Source organism: Mastigoproctus giganteus, chromosome 8, assembly GCF_048544385.1.
Source record: "Mastigoproctus giganteus isolate SK-2022 chromosome 8, ASM4854438v1, whole genome shotgun sequence".
NCBI classification, from domain to species: domain Eukaryota; kingdom Metazoa; phylum Arthropoda; class Arachnida; order Uropygi; family Thelyphonidae; genus Mastigoproctus; species Mastigoproctus giganteus.
The window spans coordinates 129140686-129157721 of record NC_143582.1 but is presented as its reverse complement, the minus strand read 5'-3'; the positions used below and the strand labels follow the sequence as shown (position 1 = coordinate 129157721).

Below are 17036 nucleotides of genomic sequence, written 5' to 3'. Positions count from 1 at the left end.
TTCTAAACTATTACTAATTAAAATGCTTTTAAATATAACCGATTCAACATGCTGTTCATAACCTATGAATGGTACATTGCACTGGTTTATGTGGTGAAGTGTATCTTTATTATTATCCAATACCAGCACAACTGTGTCTTTTGGATGTATCAGGATTTTTTGTAGTTTTAGCTAAATAAAATAATGCTTATATGAGTATGAATGTAAAGAATCAGAATAATAAGATCATACCAAGTTTCAAGGCTTTTAACTGAAAGACAATGTCCTCCTTTAGAGAAATTACATTATATTTGAGTCAGCATTCTCATTATACAGTGAATGCAATTCTCTGGAAAATAAAATCATTGAAATAGAGAGATTCAAAGCGATTACTTCCATCTGCCCTTTATAACGATTATTACTACAAATCAAAATGTACTAGTTCTGCTGTTTCATTTAGATGAGTACTGAAAAGTAAATAAAAATACTATTAGTCCATATATAAACAAACAGAAAAAATTAAAATTAATAACATGTAATGCATATACAAGGCAATTCTTCATTACAATGGTTCAATTAGTACTGGTGTTTGACATAAGCATTACACTTTATACTGTACATTTCATAACCTGACTAGGATTAGATTTGTGTATCAACTCTTCAATCCAAGTACAGTGGAACCCTGCTTTACAATATTAATCCATTTCACAAACACCATCATATTGTGATGTCGTAAAGTGAACCAATTACACAAACTGCTAGCTTTGGGGAGATACATAACTAATAGATTAACAGTAGCAGCTGGCAGAGGTGAAAGTGATTCTTGCACTGCTTCTATTGAAATGATCAGGATGCCTGTAAAACAAGATGCAGGGGATTCCAGAGACTGCTGGGAGTAATTGCGGAACAAGTAAATACATGGGATGTGTTAGGGTAGCTAAGAATAGAAACAGGTGCATGCATACTTGTGTGTACACCAATGCTAGAAGTTTGGTAAATAAATTTGATGAATTTGAGGTGTTGGTCAAAACTTCAAAGGCAGATATTGTTGGGATAACAGAGACATGATGTCACACAGATATAAGGAATGCAGAACTGGAATTTGGGGAGTATAGGAAGGATAGACAGGATAGGAATTATGCTATTGGTTAAGAAACACAAAATCCAAGGAAGTACGGCCAGTGGACATGGCTGGAGAGTGCAGAGTCAAGTCAGTTTGGACATAAGCACTGGAAAAGCAAAATAGAGAGTAGGAATGCGTTATAGGCCTAATGACTCTGATGAGTATAATAAAAAACTGTACAGGGAAATAGAGTGGGCCAGTAAATCAGAAAGTCTTATAATGGGGAGATTTTAATTTCCCGGATATTGACTGAAATTTGTCGGTTGGTCACTCACACACTAGCATGGCTTTTGTGGATTTATTGGATGATTGTTTTCTACAGCAGCATGTTCGGGAGGCAACTAGAGGGAGTAATACTTTTGATCTGATTATCAGTAGTGATTCTTCATGCATTAAGAATCTGCAGATAAAAGAACCACCAGGCGGCAGTGGTCGCAGTGTACTGAAGTGGGATTTACTCAAAGAGGCAACTACCATTGGAGGTAAAGCGAAGGGTTTTTGCTTTTGTAAAGGTGACTACAGTGGTCTGAGACAGTATTTAAAATATATACGGTGGGACCAACTGAGATGTTACCAACAGCAAATTCAAAATGGGAAGCATTCAAAGAATTAATCTTGGAAACTACTAGGCCTTTCACAACCAACTAAGAAATATTGTTCAAGATTTAAGGCTAAATGGATGTCAGATGAACTAATTAGACATGTAGTAGAGAAGAAAAATGCATGGGATACATATAAATTAACAGGTGACACGGAAGCCTATCACAGATATAAGCTGGTCTGTAAACAAGTCACAAAGGAGGTTAGGCAGGAAAAGGCAGATAATGAGAAATCTTTGGCAAAGGATGCAAAGAAAAACAGCAAAGGGTTCTTTACTTATGAACTCTAGAAGGAAGGGGGATGAATCAGATTAGTCCACTTGATATCGATGGTTCAACTGTTGATGATCCTGCTCAAACTAACAAACTAAATGAATATTTTGCATCTACATTCACACCTAAATTCAGGAAGAGGAATGCCAGAGATGTATTAAATTCTGGCAGTAAGCTAGATAATCTTCTAATAACTGAGAGTAAAGTGGAGGAGAAATTGTTGAAGATAAACATAAGAAAGGCACCCGGGGTGGATGAATACAGTTATATTAAAGGAGGCAGCAAAGGAAGTAAGCAAACCTTAGCTTAATTATGAGAGCTTCCCTGGACTCAGGGGAGGTACCCATGGACTGGAGATGTGCAAATGTGACCCCAATTCACAAAGGAGGATAAAAAGGTGACACAAGTAATTACAGACCTATTAGTTTAACTTCTGTTCCAAGAAAATTAATGGAGGCACTGGTTAATGAAGCATTGCAGGATCATTTAGACAAGACTTCAGTTATAGCTTGGACACAGCATGGGTTTGTTAAGGGGAAGTCTTGTCTGACCAATTTGATTGGACACTATGATGTGGTCACAAAGGACCTGGATGCAAAGAATAATTTTTATATCATATACAGCAGGCCCTCGTTATAATGCGGTTCGCTATAACGCTGTTCTTATATTATAACCCTCGTATCTGACTATAACGCTGTTCTTATATTATAACCCTCGTATCTGACTATAACGCTGTCACAGATCACTATAACACTCTTTTACAGATTGCATTTTTGGCATATTAAATGAAATCGTTTCATTTGAATGAGTCGATAGCTTGAAAATGAATAGCAAAACAGCATTAAAACATTTCCCACGGCGACTTGAGAAATTTTCCCACACTCATTGAAATTTTCTCGCACGCTAATTTAATTGCAGTACAGTGACTTGTTAAGTAGTTCCGAGATCAACATTTTAAAAAATGATCAAGTATATTGCTTGTAATATTTGCGTTATATGCATTTATCCGAAGTCTAGTCATCACTCGGTACTGTATTAGACATCGTCCGAAACGGGCAGTTTACTTGAACATTGTATCATAATTAATGCAACCAACACAGTTACATTTTCAAAGAGTTAATAATGGCCGATAAGAATGAAAAAGCAACAATGTCTGAAGGCAGTAAGAAGACAAATGTAAGAAAAAGACTGAATTTGAAAATTAAATTAGACGTTTTGAAGCGAATTGATTCAGGTCAATGACAAGCGGATGAATGACCATAATTCAGGACTTGCAAGTTTAACTGTAAGAACAATTATAAAAAAAAATAAAGAATTAATTTTAGCGGGAAAGATAGCTGTTCCATTTGCAAGCAACTAGGGCTAGGCCGGCTATCAGGATTGAAATGGAGACTTTAACTAATTTTATTGAAAATAATATCCAATACAGAATTCAGTTAAGTTAAATATTATTAAAAAAAAAAAAAAAAAAAGAGAAAGAGAAAGAGATTAGCCAACATGATGATCTGAAGAAAACTCACCTAAAGAAAAAAAAAAAAATGTGGAACCGTTTAAAACTAGTAAGGGCTGGTTTTTTTTTTTTTTTTTTTTATGCGAACCCCAAACACGAGAGGTATTAGTACCTATAGTACGTAGTACCGTGCTTGGGTTGGACACTGAGAAGACAAAAGAAGATATTTTTTGACATTGAACTTGAACTTCTGCAGATTGTAATTTTCAGGAAATACGTATGAAGGAAGGTTGTTCCAGAAAACGGCAGTTGAATGAATAAACGAGGAAGATGCAAAAGTTGGTTCTATGGGTTTGAAGCTGGACAGTAAATGGATGTTGGCTGGTGGCGGCACGTGTTCGGACTGTTTTGAAAGAGAGAGCGGGAATCATAGAAGCCAATTCAGAAGAACAGTGCCCATGGAAGTATCTGTAGAAGAGGCATGCAGCAGAAACAGTACGTCTATGAGAAAGCGAGTGGAGAGACTCTGTTAGAGATGAATCATTAATTAACCTAACTGCCCTCTTCTGAATGGAATCAAGAAGCTTGAGAGGTTTTGGGGGCACCACCCCAGATGTGGGAACAATATTCCATGGCAGGGCGGATTTGCGATTTATACACAGTGAGCAGATGTTTGGAAGAAAAGTACAGTCGAGAGCGAAAGAGAAAACCAAGTTTTTTAGATGCAGAGGAAGCAATATTTGTAATGAGCTTGTGCCAAGAGAGAGAGAGATTAGAAGTCATGGTAATCCCTAAAAGAGATATTTCATTTTGCCTAGAAATCGGAGTGTTACTAAAGATAAGCATAGGAGCAGAAGAATCCTTTTTGCGAGATATAAGACAAGACTGATTTCAGGTAATTCTCCAGTGGGGCAAAGACTGAGTCTTTGCACCACTGGAGAATTACCTGAAGATCGGCATTTAAGGAATTGGTAGCAGATTTTCAAGAAGTTGAAGCTGATTGAGCAGGACAAGGATTCTCAAAATGGAAAGTGGAATGCAGTGTGCTATCATCGGCAAAACTATGGATAGGATTTCCAGTCAATGGAAGAAGGTCATTAACATACAAGAGGAAAAGAGTGGGGGAAAGAACTGAACATTGGGGGACACCGGCATTATTGAAGAAGTTAGAAGACAGAGAGCCATCTACCATCACCCTCAGTGAGCGATCAGAGAGAAAACTGGATAACCAATTACTAAAAACAGTTGGCAAACCATAAGATGGAAGCTTGTTTAGAAGACCTTTATGCCAAACACGATCAAAAGCCTTTGAGATGTCAAGAGCAACTACTTGTGTTTCACCAAACCTTTCCACTGAATTAGTCCATAAATGGGCAACATAAGCCAGAATATCACCAGTGGATCGACACTGATGGAATCCATACTGGCGATCGTTGATCAGACTTAAGGTTTCTAGGTAGTTTAAGAGTTGGCGGTTAATTGATTTCTCCATTACTTTAGAAAGAGTAGAAGTAATTGCAATGGGACGATAATTGGATGGGAGGGATTTATCACCCTTTTTAGGAACTGGCTGGATATGAGCAAATTTCCAAGCAGAAGGAAAAACACCTTTGGAATAAGAAAGTAAAAAAAGGTGGCAAAGAATAGGAATAGGTTTTGAGAACAAGTGGAGAAATACCATCGGGACCTGGAGCTTTCTTAGCATCAAAATCCTTCTGATATCCTTTTGACGGACGACCACAGGAGGCATTGAATGGAGAGTGTTGGGAATGGTGGGAGGTGTTTTACCAAGATCATTAATACATGAGGTGGAAGAAAAATGGGATGCTAGCAGGTCAGCTTTATCCTTGGCTGAAGTGACAACAGAACCATCTGCTTTGGACAGAGGTGGGAGCAGAGATGGGCAAAAGTTGCGGCCAATAGCTTTGTCAAGAGACCAGAATGGTCGGCTACCATTAGGGCAAGAAGCAAATTTTCTACTCTTAACCTGTTCAAACTCTAGTTTGGACTGATTAATAACTGCTTTACAATTGTTGCGAGCTTTGGTGTAGGCAGAAAATGAAACTGAAGAATTAGAAACAAGCCAATTACGATATGCAACATTCTTCAATTGAACAGCCTTAGCACATTTATTGGAAAACCAAGGTTTAGATAAAGGACGAGATTTTAAAGTGGAGTGTGGGATAAAGAATTCCATTCCCTTAATTACCCTTACCCTTAATACTTCCCCTTAATACCACACTGCTCAATTTGTACAGTAGTCTTCCATGCGTAACAGTGTCAAAAGGTTTCCTGAAATCCAAGTATATAATACCAAAATTATTTTTTGCATCCAATTCCTTTGTAACCACATCATAGTATCCAATCATATTTGTCAGACAAAACTTATCATTAACAAACCCGTGCTGTGTCTGAATTATTAGCATTAGTTGAGGCATATGCTACAAGAAATATGAGCTCGTTCTATGAGAATCAGCCAAACAAAAAAAAAAAAAAAAAAAAAAAGAAAAACCATTCCCATTTCACCCATCCGGTCACTCCAAATGTTTGTCTAGTTCAGCCTTAAATATATTTAAGCTATCAACTTCCACAACAACAAATGGAAGTCTGTTCCAGCGATCAATTACATGCTGACTAAATGCAAACTTCCTCACATCTATTCTGCAAGTCTTTCCTCAATTTGAATCTATGCCCTTCAGGTTCTTAATCTCAGCAAGTAGAAGTATCCCATCAGCATTGAGCCTGCTCAAACCATTCAAAGCCTTGTACACTTCAGTCAGATCACCTCGCAGGTGCCTTATCTCCAGATGCTGCAACTAACAGAATCTAAGCCTCTCCTGGTAAGAGAACCCTTTGTTCCTCTCACCAATCTTGTTGCCCTTCTCTGTACTCATTCTAGCAACTCTACATGATTCCTAAAATAAGGCCTCCAGACCTGTACACAGTACTCAAAGTGTGACCTTACCACTGTCTTATACAAAGGTATAATCACCTCCTTGTCTCTGCTAGCAAGATTCCTATATATCATTGATTAGACTCCATCACCTTCCCTGGCAACCACAAAAGTCTTGCTAGCTTGGAAGTGACCAACCCACAAGTTCCAGTCAATATCTGGAAAGTTAAAATCCCCTATTATAGGACATTCTGATTAACTGGCCCACTATTTCTCTGCACAATTGTTCGTTTATGTCTCACCAAATTGAATCAACATTGCACTGTCCACCCATGTCAACTGGCTGCACTTTGTTCTATTTTATGTGTTTCTTAACTGCCAGCTTAACCCCTCCTTCCTTCCTTCCTTCCTACCTGTCTATCCTTTCTGTAAACATTGTACTCGTCAAATTTCAATTCTGCACTGCTTATATCTGTGTGGCACCATGTCTCTGATATCTCAACAATATCTGCCTTTGATGCCTTGATCAGCATTTCAAATTCATCAAATTTATTTACTCTACTTCTAGCATTGGTGTACATGCAAGCATACATGCACCTGTTCTTACTCTTAGTTACCCTAACACGGTCCATGTATTGATTTGTTCCATGATGACTCCCAGAAGCTCTTGAAGTCCCCAGCAACTTGCTCTCTATGCTGCTGCTCATTACAATAGAAGCAGTGCAAGAATCGCTTTCGCCTCTGCCTACTGTTAATCTTTTAGTCTGTAATCCTCCCACCGAGCTAGCAGTTTTCCGACCCACCTAACAATGAATCAATAGCATCAGCAAATATTCTTGCACCCTTTCTATTTAAGTGTGTCCCATCCCTGTAGAAGCAGTCCCCCCTGTTAGCAAGCACACACCACGCTGAAAAAAAGTTTACCCTATGAGCCTTGCACAATCTTTCCAGGGCCAAATTGCTTGACAAGGCTCTCATCATATACTCCCTTCTATTATGTCTGGGCAGAACTGCCAACACTTTCAAATTCAATCCTAATTCATGGCTTTTTTTCAACAGTGACCTGTACTTGTTAAGCAAATTTGCAGATCTCTTACTCTTAAGGTCATTAGTGCCAATGTGTACAAATCACCTTTTATGCCCTTAAAAGATGATAACTGCTCTACAACGTCATCAACCTTTGCCCCTGGCAGACATACCCTGGTCCTGTTCCACCTATCCTTTTTGCATAATATATTCCCCATCTCCCTGACAATAGAGTCACCAAGAATAACTTGTTCCTGTGGGACCAGCGCATTCTGCCTTGGAGATTGCTGCTGCGTTGCCTGATGCAGAGGAGTGAGCTCTGGCATTAAGTTAGAGAGCTGAGAGCTTGATGAGCCCCTCTTATTAATTTCCTTGAGGGTATCCACCCTACACTTCAAACTCTCATAGACGCCCATCAGAACACTGAGTTGGTGCTTAATTTCCTCACCATCTGTGCACTTAGCACACACAATGATATCCTCCTTGGCTAGATCATGTCCTCTTCTAGACAGGTCTTCAAACATTTCACGCATTTTTTTTAGACTGTGATGTATTGGAGAATTGCTTCCTTCGGTTCTCCAACACATCACAGTGAGCATTGCTTTGTGATGTGTTGCATTGCTTTGCTGCTCTAGTCTGGGTCATGATTCTGTTTAAGTACAATTTAATTGACAATGAAATTTAATAAAATTAATAAATTTTACTGATTAATTGATAATACTATACTATACTATGCTAACAGTTTTCTAATACAGTGCTACATGTTTCGCTATCTAGTTTGGGATATACGTTGTATCGTATAACAATGGCGGGAAGTTACGAATGGCAAATCTACGGATATTAAGTTTTAACTTTCAAAAGCACTATCTAAATTCAAATTAAAGCAAGGAGCTTGACTAGGACTATAAGATACTTATAGAAAATAATTTAATATAACAATTAAGTCAATAAAACAGCTAAATATAATTAAAAACTTAGCGTTCGCCAGAACTGCAAAATCTTGTCAAACACATGGATCGGATACCCTTATTGATACTAAGTAATAACCTACAAAATCTCTATCTAAATTAAAAATAAACTAAGTATTGTAACTAGGAATAAAGCTACTTCTAGAAAATAAATTAATATGCCAATTTAAGTCAATAAAACTTCAAAAATTTAAGAAAACTTCTCTATTAGCTGGAGCTGTAAAAACTTCGCCTACATGGAGCTACTCTCGTTCCCAAAACTTATTACAGCAGTCTCGTCTAGATGATCCTGCAATACATCTTTAACAAGTGGCTCAATTATTTTTCTCAGAACAGAAGTTAAACTAACTGGTCTGTAATTACTCGCATCACCCTTAAAACCCCCTTTGTGAACTGGGGATACATTTGCACATCTCCAGTCCATAGGGACTTCCCCAAGGATGCTCTCATAAATATGGCTAAGGGTTTGCTTACTTCCTTTGTTGCCTCCTTTAATATAACTGGAAATTTCCCATCCACCCCAGGTGCCTTTCTTATGTTTAACTTCAATTTCTCCTCCACTTTACTCTCAGTTATTACAAAATCATTAAGCACCCTGTTACAGTTTGATAAACGTCTGGCATTTTCCTCCCTTAATAACTCCTCATGTGTGAATGTAGATGCAAAATATGCATTCAGATTATCAGCTATCTGAGCAGGTTCATCAACAGTCGAACCATTGATATCAAGTGGACCAATCTGATTCATCCCCTTCCTTCTAAAGTTTATATAAATATAAACTGCATAAGCTTGCTTTCTTGCATCATATGCCTCTACTAATGCTAATTCTAAAGAAGTCCTTGCTGTTTTTCTTGGCATCCTTTGATTTCTCATAATCTGCCTTCAGTTGCCTAACCTTCTTTGTGACTTGAATACAGACTAGCTTATATCTGCCATAGGCTTCTGTGTCACCTGATAATTTATATGCATCACATGCATTTTTCTTCTCTGCCACATGTCTCATTAGTTCATCTGACATCGATTTAGGCCTAAACCTTGAACAATATTTCTTAATCGGTATGAACAGCCTAGTAGCTTCCACGATTAGGTTTCTTGAATGCTTCCCACTTAGAATTTGCTGTTGGTGACATGATCAGTTGGTGCCACTGTACAGAATTTAAAAACTGTCCGAGACCACTGTAGTCACCTTTAAGAAAGCAAAAACCTTTCCCTTTGCCCCTGATGGTAATTATATCTATAAGTACATCCCACATCAGTACACTGTGATCACTTACTGCCTCCTAGTGGTTCCTTTATCTGCATGTTCTGGAGTTCGGCCAGAATAACATCCAGTATATGATACTATTTTTAGCAAGGCAATATATAGCATTCAGGGGATCTTCAAAAGATTTATATGAAAATGACAGTGGAACTTTTTAAAACTTCCTGAAACAATTGCTAAATTTGATTCAGTAATGGCAGAACATATTTGCCGCATTCAGAAATCTGAATCAAAAAATATTGTGCATTATTTGGGTGATCAAATACAAAATGAAATTATTGAAATAATTTCACAAAAGATTACAGATAAAATACTAGAAATGACTTGAGCAGCTCTGATTTTGCCATAATCACTAAAGATGAAAATAAAGATATGGATCAAGGAATCATGTTAAATCAATAGCCTTAAAAATAACATGTTATAAGTTTCTCTGTTTAATTATAATTTGGCATGATATTTTAAATAAAATTAATCTGGTAAGTAAAATGCTCCAAAAAAAAATAATTCTGATATACAGAAAGCTCTTGAATGTCTACAAAATATCACAGAATATTTTAAAGTAAATAGAACAGAGGAAGCAGTCCGAAAAATTCTTAATTCATCTAATAATATGGCTACTATCATATGGCATTGAAGCTTCGTTTCCGGAAGCACTGTAAGGAAAAGAATGAAAAAACATCATTTCAATTATGAAAGTAGAGAGGAAGCTATTCAGGATCTGTAACAAAATTTCAAAATTAATTTTTTATTTCAAATTATGGACACAACAATTTTCTGGTAACTGAAAGGTTTACAAATATGAACGATCATATAGAAATGCAGGTAGTTTTCGCTTTACGAGTTTTTTTTTTTTTTTTTTTCTCAAGTATGAAGAATTAACAAAATCGAAAATATGAATATTAATATTTTCGATTTCGCAAAAAAATTAATGTTAAACATTCATAAATACCACATTTCAAACCACGCACGTAACTATACAATACAGTGCGCCCCGCTTTACGATATATTAATCCGTTCCAGAGACACCATCATATCATGAAAATATCATAATGTGATCCCAATAACACATTGTTTTTTGGTAATTCGTTCCACAACCTCGGAAGTTGAAAATTTTCTCTATATAACTCTCTACAAGGTCATTTTTATAGTGTAAATTGTATCAGTTACCCATTCAAATCATTAAAATGCACTACACTTTCATCGTTATCATATGTTCTGTTATAAGAACCAATTTTGAATGGCTTTGTGATATTTTTCTAAAACACGTTTCTGGAGGTCACGTCCATAAAACAATTTGCACTTTCCAGTTTACTGGGCTTTTCTGTTACTGCAAGCAATTATAAATGGGTAGTAAACTTGATGTTATTGCATTTGCAAAAATACCGATAGCTGGAATTGTGTGGTTTTTTATGTTATTATGGTGAAATGTGTTCTCTTTACTGAAATCTTCAATCGTATAAAAAACAAATAAATTTTCAGAATCTTCTCTTCATTCTTTTTTTTTTTAAGCTTTGTAAACTTGTTACTCCATGCACATCGTTAGTTGCAATTTGTGCGTTCCGTTAAAAAATGCTTATGCATGCTATCGTGAAATTTATAAAAAAAAAGATTATCTTGGAAACAAACAACTCTTGAAGCATATCTAAAGAAGATGACTCCTTATGCAACAAATCAACAAGTGCCGAGCTAATAACAAGTGATCAATGAGTGTGCATTTAGTTGATCATGATAGTGAAGAATAAACATTCTTTAACATTTGTAAGTCATAAATAATTTCTCTATTATTATAATTTGCTTGATTTTACAGGCTACATTTTCATTTCTTTGGATAAATCAATCATTGTTTAAACAAACTAATTAGCCAACTAATTTCATTGTTCAGAACGTAACCACTGTTTTTAACTACGAGGCTTTGTTCGATGCGGGTTGTGTTAATTAGTGCTCTTCAAAGTGTGTTTTTTAAAGTGGTGCCAATTTATCATTTTGGATTAAATTCAAGTCGAAGTGGATCTATTTGGTTCGGTGAGTCGACTGATGTTTATTTTATGCCTAACTTCTAAGGCGTTCTCCAGTTATGAACGACTTTAAATCTTCACCTTTATCGTTCATTCACGGTTCACGGCTCGTTCATAATGGCTACGCCCTATAGGTCCGGCCGTTGTTTTTAACTATCATTCTTTGCCATAGTTTTAGACCACTTATCTTTTAGAGAGTTATGGATACCCTAATTAATTTCATATCAGCTGCTACTGATTTTAGTGAAATTGTGTTGATTGCTGTGATTTGAGGAATATATTGTTTTGGCGCGAATAATTTCGTCCTTTCTTCTTCGGCCACTTTGTTTGAAATAACAAATCACGAGACCTCCAGGGCGATCGGCTATTGGTTCTCCTGAAGCCAGGAACTTAAGTTAGAACTTCTAATTAGGAACATTTATTTATTAATTATGATGTCAGTAGTAATTAATACTGATTGTCTATTTAGTTAATTAATGTGGTTATTCATTTTGGAACATATTATTTACATAGCTTTTGAAGGGGACTCTCTTTTATTGTACATTGATACATCTGAATACTGCTCCTCGGGTGATGTCAGCAATCCTCTGTCGCCCAAGAATACAATATGCAAATTTTTTCCCATCTCTTTCAGCTCCCCCTACCGACAAGAGTTCGAAACTCTTCTTTTCAGTTAATTATTTAAATTCTTCACTAGCCATTTCTGGATTTTTGACTAAAATTCAGTAGAACCATTCACCCCCTGAATTTAAATATTTCATCCCAGCAGAGCAAGATGGTTGAAAATAATGAAAATACTGAAAGTTCACAGGATGAGGTTAGCACGTCTGAGAGAGACGAATCGGAGACTTCTAATTCACTGCTTCTTAGAGTATCTGGCAAATCCTCCTCCAAGAGAAAGAAGTCCAAGGGAAGGTCCAGAGCTTGTCCTCTGCGCTCCTCTTGCTCTCCACTTCCTGCACAGATGAATAATATTTGTATATCACCTTACATAGACCATAATTACTCAGCTTCCACCTTGGACCAAAGAATCTCTACACCAGTAGCTGCCTCCATCCTCGAATCGATGGCAAACTCCACCTCAACCGCAGCCTTACCTGCAGCTCCAAACACTCCTGTAGCTGCTGCTTCTGAGACGCAAAACTCCTCAGGTGCTCACCAAACTCCATCAGCTCTGCCCCTTCAAACTGCCCCAGCAGATTTCTTGGCTACACAACTACCATCTACTCTGGACCAAGTGGTCTCATCTGGGATCCCACCATCCAGTATGCTTACCATTCCTGCACCACCTGTTCTGGCTGGCCTCTTTAATGAGGGAGACACCACCTCCTTCCATCAGATCATCTCAGTCTTGCACAGGAACTTGGTGGCACTCCTCAACCAAGACTCCATAAGATTCACCAAAGCCACTGGAAACTATGTCCAGGAGCTTTGGACAAGCCTAGAAACAATCACAACAGCTCTTCTAATCGAGAATGAGAAGCTAAAAGCTGTCAATGAAGAAATCAAGACAAGGTCTACAATACTGGAAAAGGCCTTAGACATCTGCGCTAAGCTTCCGCAGTCTTCACCCGAGCGGGAACTGGGCCTAACCACAGAACCTGAATCAACTACAGTGCCCTCTTATGCCGGTGCTGTATTTAAGAACCTTCCAACCTCTAAACTGGGTGCCTCCATCCAAGGGCATCCACCAGAGACCAGTCAACAAAACCCCCAGCATATAAGAAAGAGAACCCTGATAAAACAGCAGAATCTGGTCGTTATCAGACCCATTAACTCCAAAGAATCACATACAAGTGAACAAATCAAGACCAAAATAATGACAGAGTTGAAAGATGATCTCAAAACTACGAAAATAAAAGCAATAAGAAAAACTAGAAATACAGGCATAGTGATCGAAACGGAAACTAAAAAAGAAGCTAACAAAATTATGACCAATGCAAAAATAATGACAATGGGTCTAAAGGCAGAGCCGCCAAAAAAGTTGGGGCCCTCTATCATCATTTTTGACCTCAGTGACAACCTGGCCCCGCAGCAACTCACTGAGGAACTATACTGTAGGAACTTGCAGGAGTACTTCCCAGACTTAGAGGCAGATGCCTTAATCACACCTAAATACTCAAAAAAAGTCAAAGGAGGAGGAGGCAAAAACTGGATTGTTCAAATCAACCCAATCGCCTGGAAGGTCCTTAACAATCAAGCAAGGGTCTACATAAACTGGGGCAGCCACCGCTTTCGCGAACATGTGGCTGTTCCTAAATGCTTCAAGTGTTGTAGGTTCGGCCACACCTCACACACTTGTATCCAGACAGTGCCAACGTGCGGCCATTGTGCTGAAAAAGGCCACGAATTTAGCAGCTGTCCTAACAAAACCAAAGATCCTATTTGTGTGAACTGTAAAAGTTTCAAAATCGACTCAGCACATTCCATCAGAGACAGAATATGTCCAACATATATAAAAGCCAAGGGTCAGCACCAACAACGGATCGATTATGGGGAGACATCTTAAAAAATTTAACTTCGAAGAGGTAAAAATAATGCAAATTAACGCGCAGCGGGCCCGGGCTGTGGTCGGCCAAATCAGGATTCGGGCAGAAGAGGACAACACGGATGTAATTATCCTGCAAGAGCCGTACACCCATAAGAACCAGGTCAGAGGCTATCCCTTGACCTACAAAGTCATCCAGGTGGAAGGGGAAACCCCCTGGGCAGCAATAGCTGTAAGAAACCCTGACATCACAGCCACAAAGATAACACAACTTTGCACAGCCTGGGCCGTATGTGCCCACTTTATTACAGCGCTTGGAAACTTTTACGTCGTTGCCCTATACTGCCGTCCAGGAGAAGATATTATCAGGGCTATAAGATACCTTCAAAGTGTACTAAATACTCTTCCTGGAGGGAGAATTATCGTTGGGGCAGATGTAAACTGCAGGTCTCCCGCGTGGTACAGCACAACACCAGACCGTCGAGGAGCAACAAACGGCCAAAGATTGGAGAACTACCTGGGTAACTCCCCTTTCGGAATCCTCAATCAGCCAAACAACCTCCCCACTTTCAGCAGCACCCTTTGGGAAGCCACCATTGACATTTCTCTTGCTACAAGAAACACAGCCAGCTATATCTCCGACTGGAAGGTCCAAGATGATTGGACGACCTCGGACCACCGAGCCATTACATTCAGGATCACAAAAAACTGTAATAGACAACCAATTTCCAGAGTAATGCAACATAGATATGCAATAGAAAAAACAAACTGGGACACGTTCAGGGGTGCCCTGCTGGAAATGGTGGGAAAACAGCAGCAGAAACTCAGGCAAACTCAAAATCCAAACCTTCTTCAAAAAGAGATTACCACCCTATTAACACAAGTCTGCAATGCCACAATTAAAAGGAAAAAACCTTCTCCGGGAGCGGTGCCCTGGTGGAATGAGGAGCTTCGAAGGATGAGAAAGGTGGTACAAGCCAAACGAAAAGCGTTCCAAAGGGCGAGAAGATCTTGGCCTGATGTGGAGGTCGAAGAACTTAAACAAGTATATCGAACAGCAAGAAACGTGTATACAGAAAGAATAAAGAAATCAAAGCAGCAATCCTGGGAGCAACTTGTCTCTTACACGGGAAATTCTGACCCCTGGGGGGTGGTGTACAAAATCACCACAAACAAACCCCCCAGGGGGGAAGTGAACACCGCTACAGAAACCCCGCAGGGAAACCTAACCACCACCTGGAGGGACTCAGTCTCAAACATCTTAAACAACGTTTTTCCTCCAAACATTAATCCAACAACAACTGAGCAGCATGAGATCTGCAGAGAAAATGAAACCTATTGGACTGGACAAGTTGAACCGCAGTTCACACATGAAGAACTCCTAGCCGCAGCAGCTCTTATCAAAGGGAAAAAATGTCCAGGGCCTGACTTGTTCGAGCCTGAGATTGTGAAGAAGGTTGTGGAGCTTTCCCCGGAGCTATTGCTGCACCTATTCAATCTCTGCCTACACACTAGCACCTTCCCTGATGACTGGAAAGTTGCAAATATGAAACTTATCCTTAAAAATCCGACAAAACCACCACATCTACCAAGTTCGTACAGGCCCATAGCCCTATTGTCCGTATGCAGCAAGCTCCTAGAGCGTCTCCTCCATGTACGGATCCAAAGCCACTATGAGAAAGCAAACCTAATATCTCCAAACCAATATGGTTTCAGACCAGGGCGTTCCACGGTTGATGCTCTACAGGCACTGCTCACTGAGGCCCACCAAGCAGACAGAAAATACTTCCTGATGATTACAATTGATTTCGCGGGAGCGTTCGACACCCTTTGGTGGCCGAGCGTCCTCCGCAGACTCAGGCAAGCAAATGTACCGGACAATTTGTTCAATATCATGAAAAGCTACCTCTCAAATAGGGTAATCACAGTAAATGCACCTTATCAGAAACTCACAAGACGGATACACCGTGGCTGCCCCCAGGGCTCGGTCCTGGGGCCGACCTTATGGAACATGGTGATGGACGAATTTCTATGCCTTGACCTCGGGGAGGTTCGTTCACAAGCCTTTGCTGATGATCTCATCCTGATGGTGACTGCAAATTCCAGGGCCCAGCTTGAGACATTGGCAAACCATGCACTCCAAATCCTCCAGGACTGGGCAAAAACACACTGCTTGACCATATCACCATCAAAAACAAACTCTCTGCTTCTTAAAGGAACTCTCTGCATTACAAGACCACCACAGATTAAAATTGGAAACAAGACCATAAAGTTGTCAGAGCAACTGAAATATCTTGGCATAGTACTAGATAGAAAACTCTCCTTCCAAGCTCATCTCAAATACATCAGAACCAAAGTGAGAAACTATACTGCCATGGTTGCTAGGATATCCCGTCGGGACTGGGGTCTCAGCAAGCGAACCCTCTCGTTGTACTACAAGGCTATCTTCATCCCTGTGATTACGTATGCAGCCGGAATTTGGTTTGGCAAGGCTACGACTGCAGTAAACAGACGAATCCTGGATTCCACTCAACGCACGGTCCTGCTCTCCATCTCTCGTGCCTGCTGCACTGTGAGTACTCACGCCCTCCAGGTCCTGGTGGGGGGCCCTCCCCCTCGACCTGGAGGTGGTGAGAAATGGAATGTTGTATCATCTGTCTAAGGGCGTGTCTCAGACCTGCTTGGGATTCGAGCTGAATCTTACCAACAACCAAAAATTTGAGAAGAGGAGACTTCAAGCACACATGCAGTGGGTGTGGCAGGACCGCTGGACAAATTCAACCAAGGGGGAAATCACCAGGAGATTCATCCCAGATGTTAGCAGAATCTATCCAAAATCCCCATTATGGTTTTCTCCAGGCTTGTATGCCACATATTTGCTTACTGGCCATGGTTCAAATAAAGGCAAAACTAACAACCTTTGGCCTAGAAGAGGACTCAACATGCGCCTGTGGAGGAATT

At 39.4% G+C, this 17036-nt stretch overlaps 1 protein-coding gene across 1 annotated transcript in view; it reads right to left on the bottom strand.

Annotated features, from left to right (window-relative positions):
- Positions 1 to 230: 230 nt before the first annotated feature.
- The window catches only part of LOC150081818 (LYR motif-containing protein 9-like), a 52685-nt gene continuing 35879 nt past the window's right edge, over positions 231 to 17036 (bottom strand). The window contains exon 3 of the mRNA XM_090378911.1: positions 231 to 446. Within this exon, the coding sequence (XP_090235037.1) occupies positions 432 to 446 (15 nt within the window). The 3' untranslated portion in view covers positions 231 to 431. The remainder of the gene's footprint in view (positions 447 to 17036) is intronic.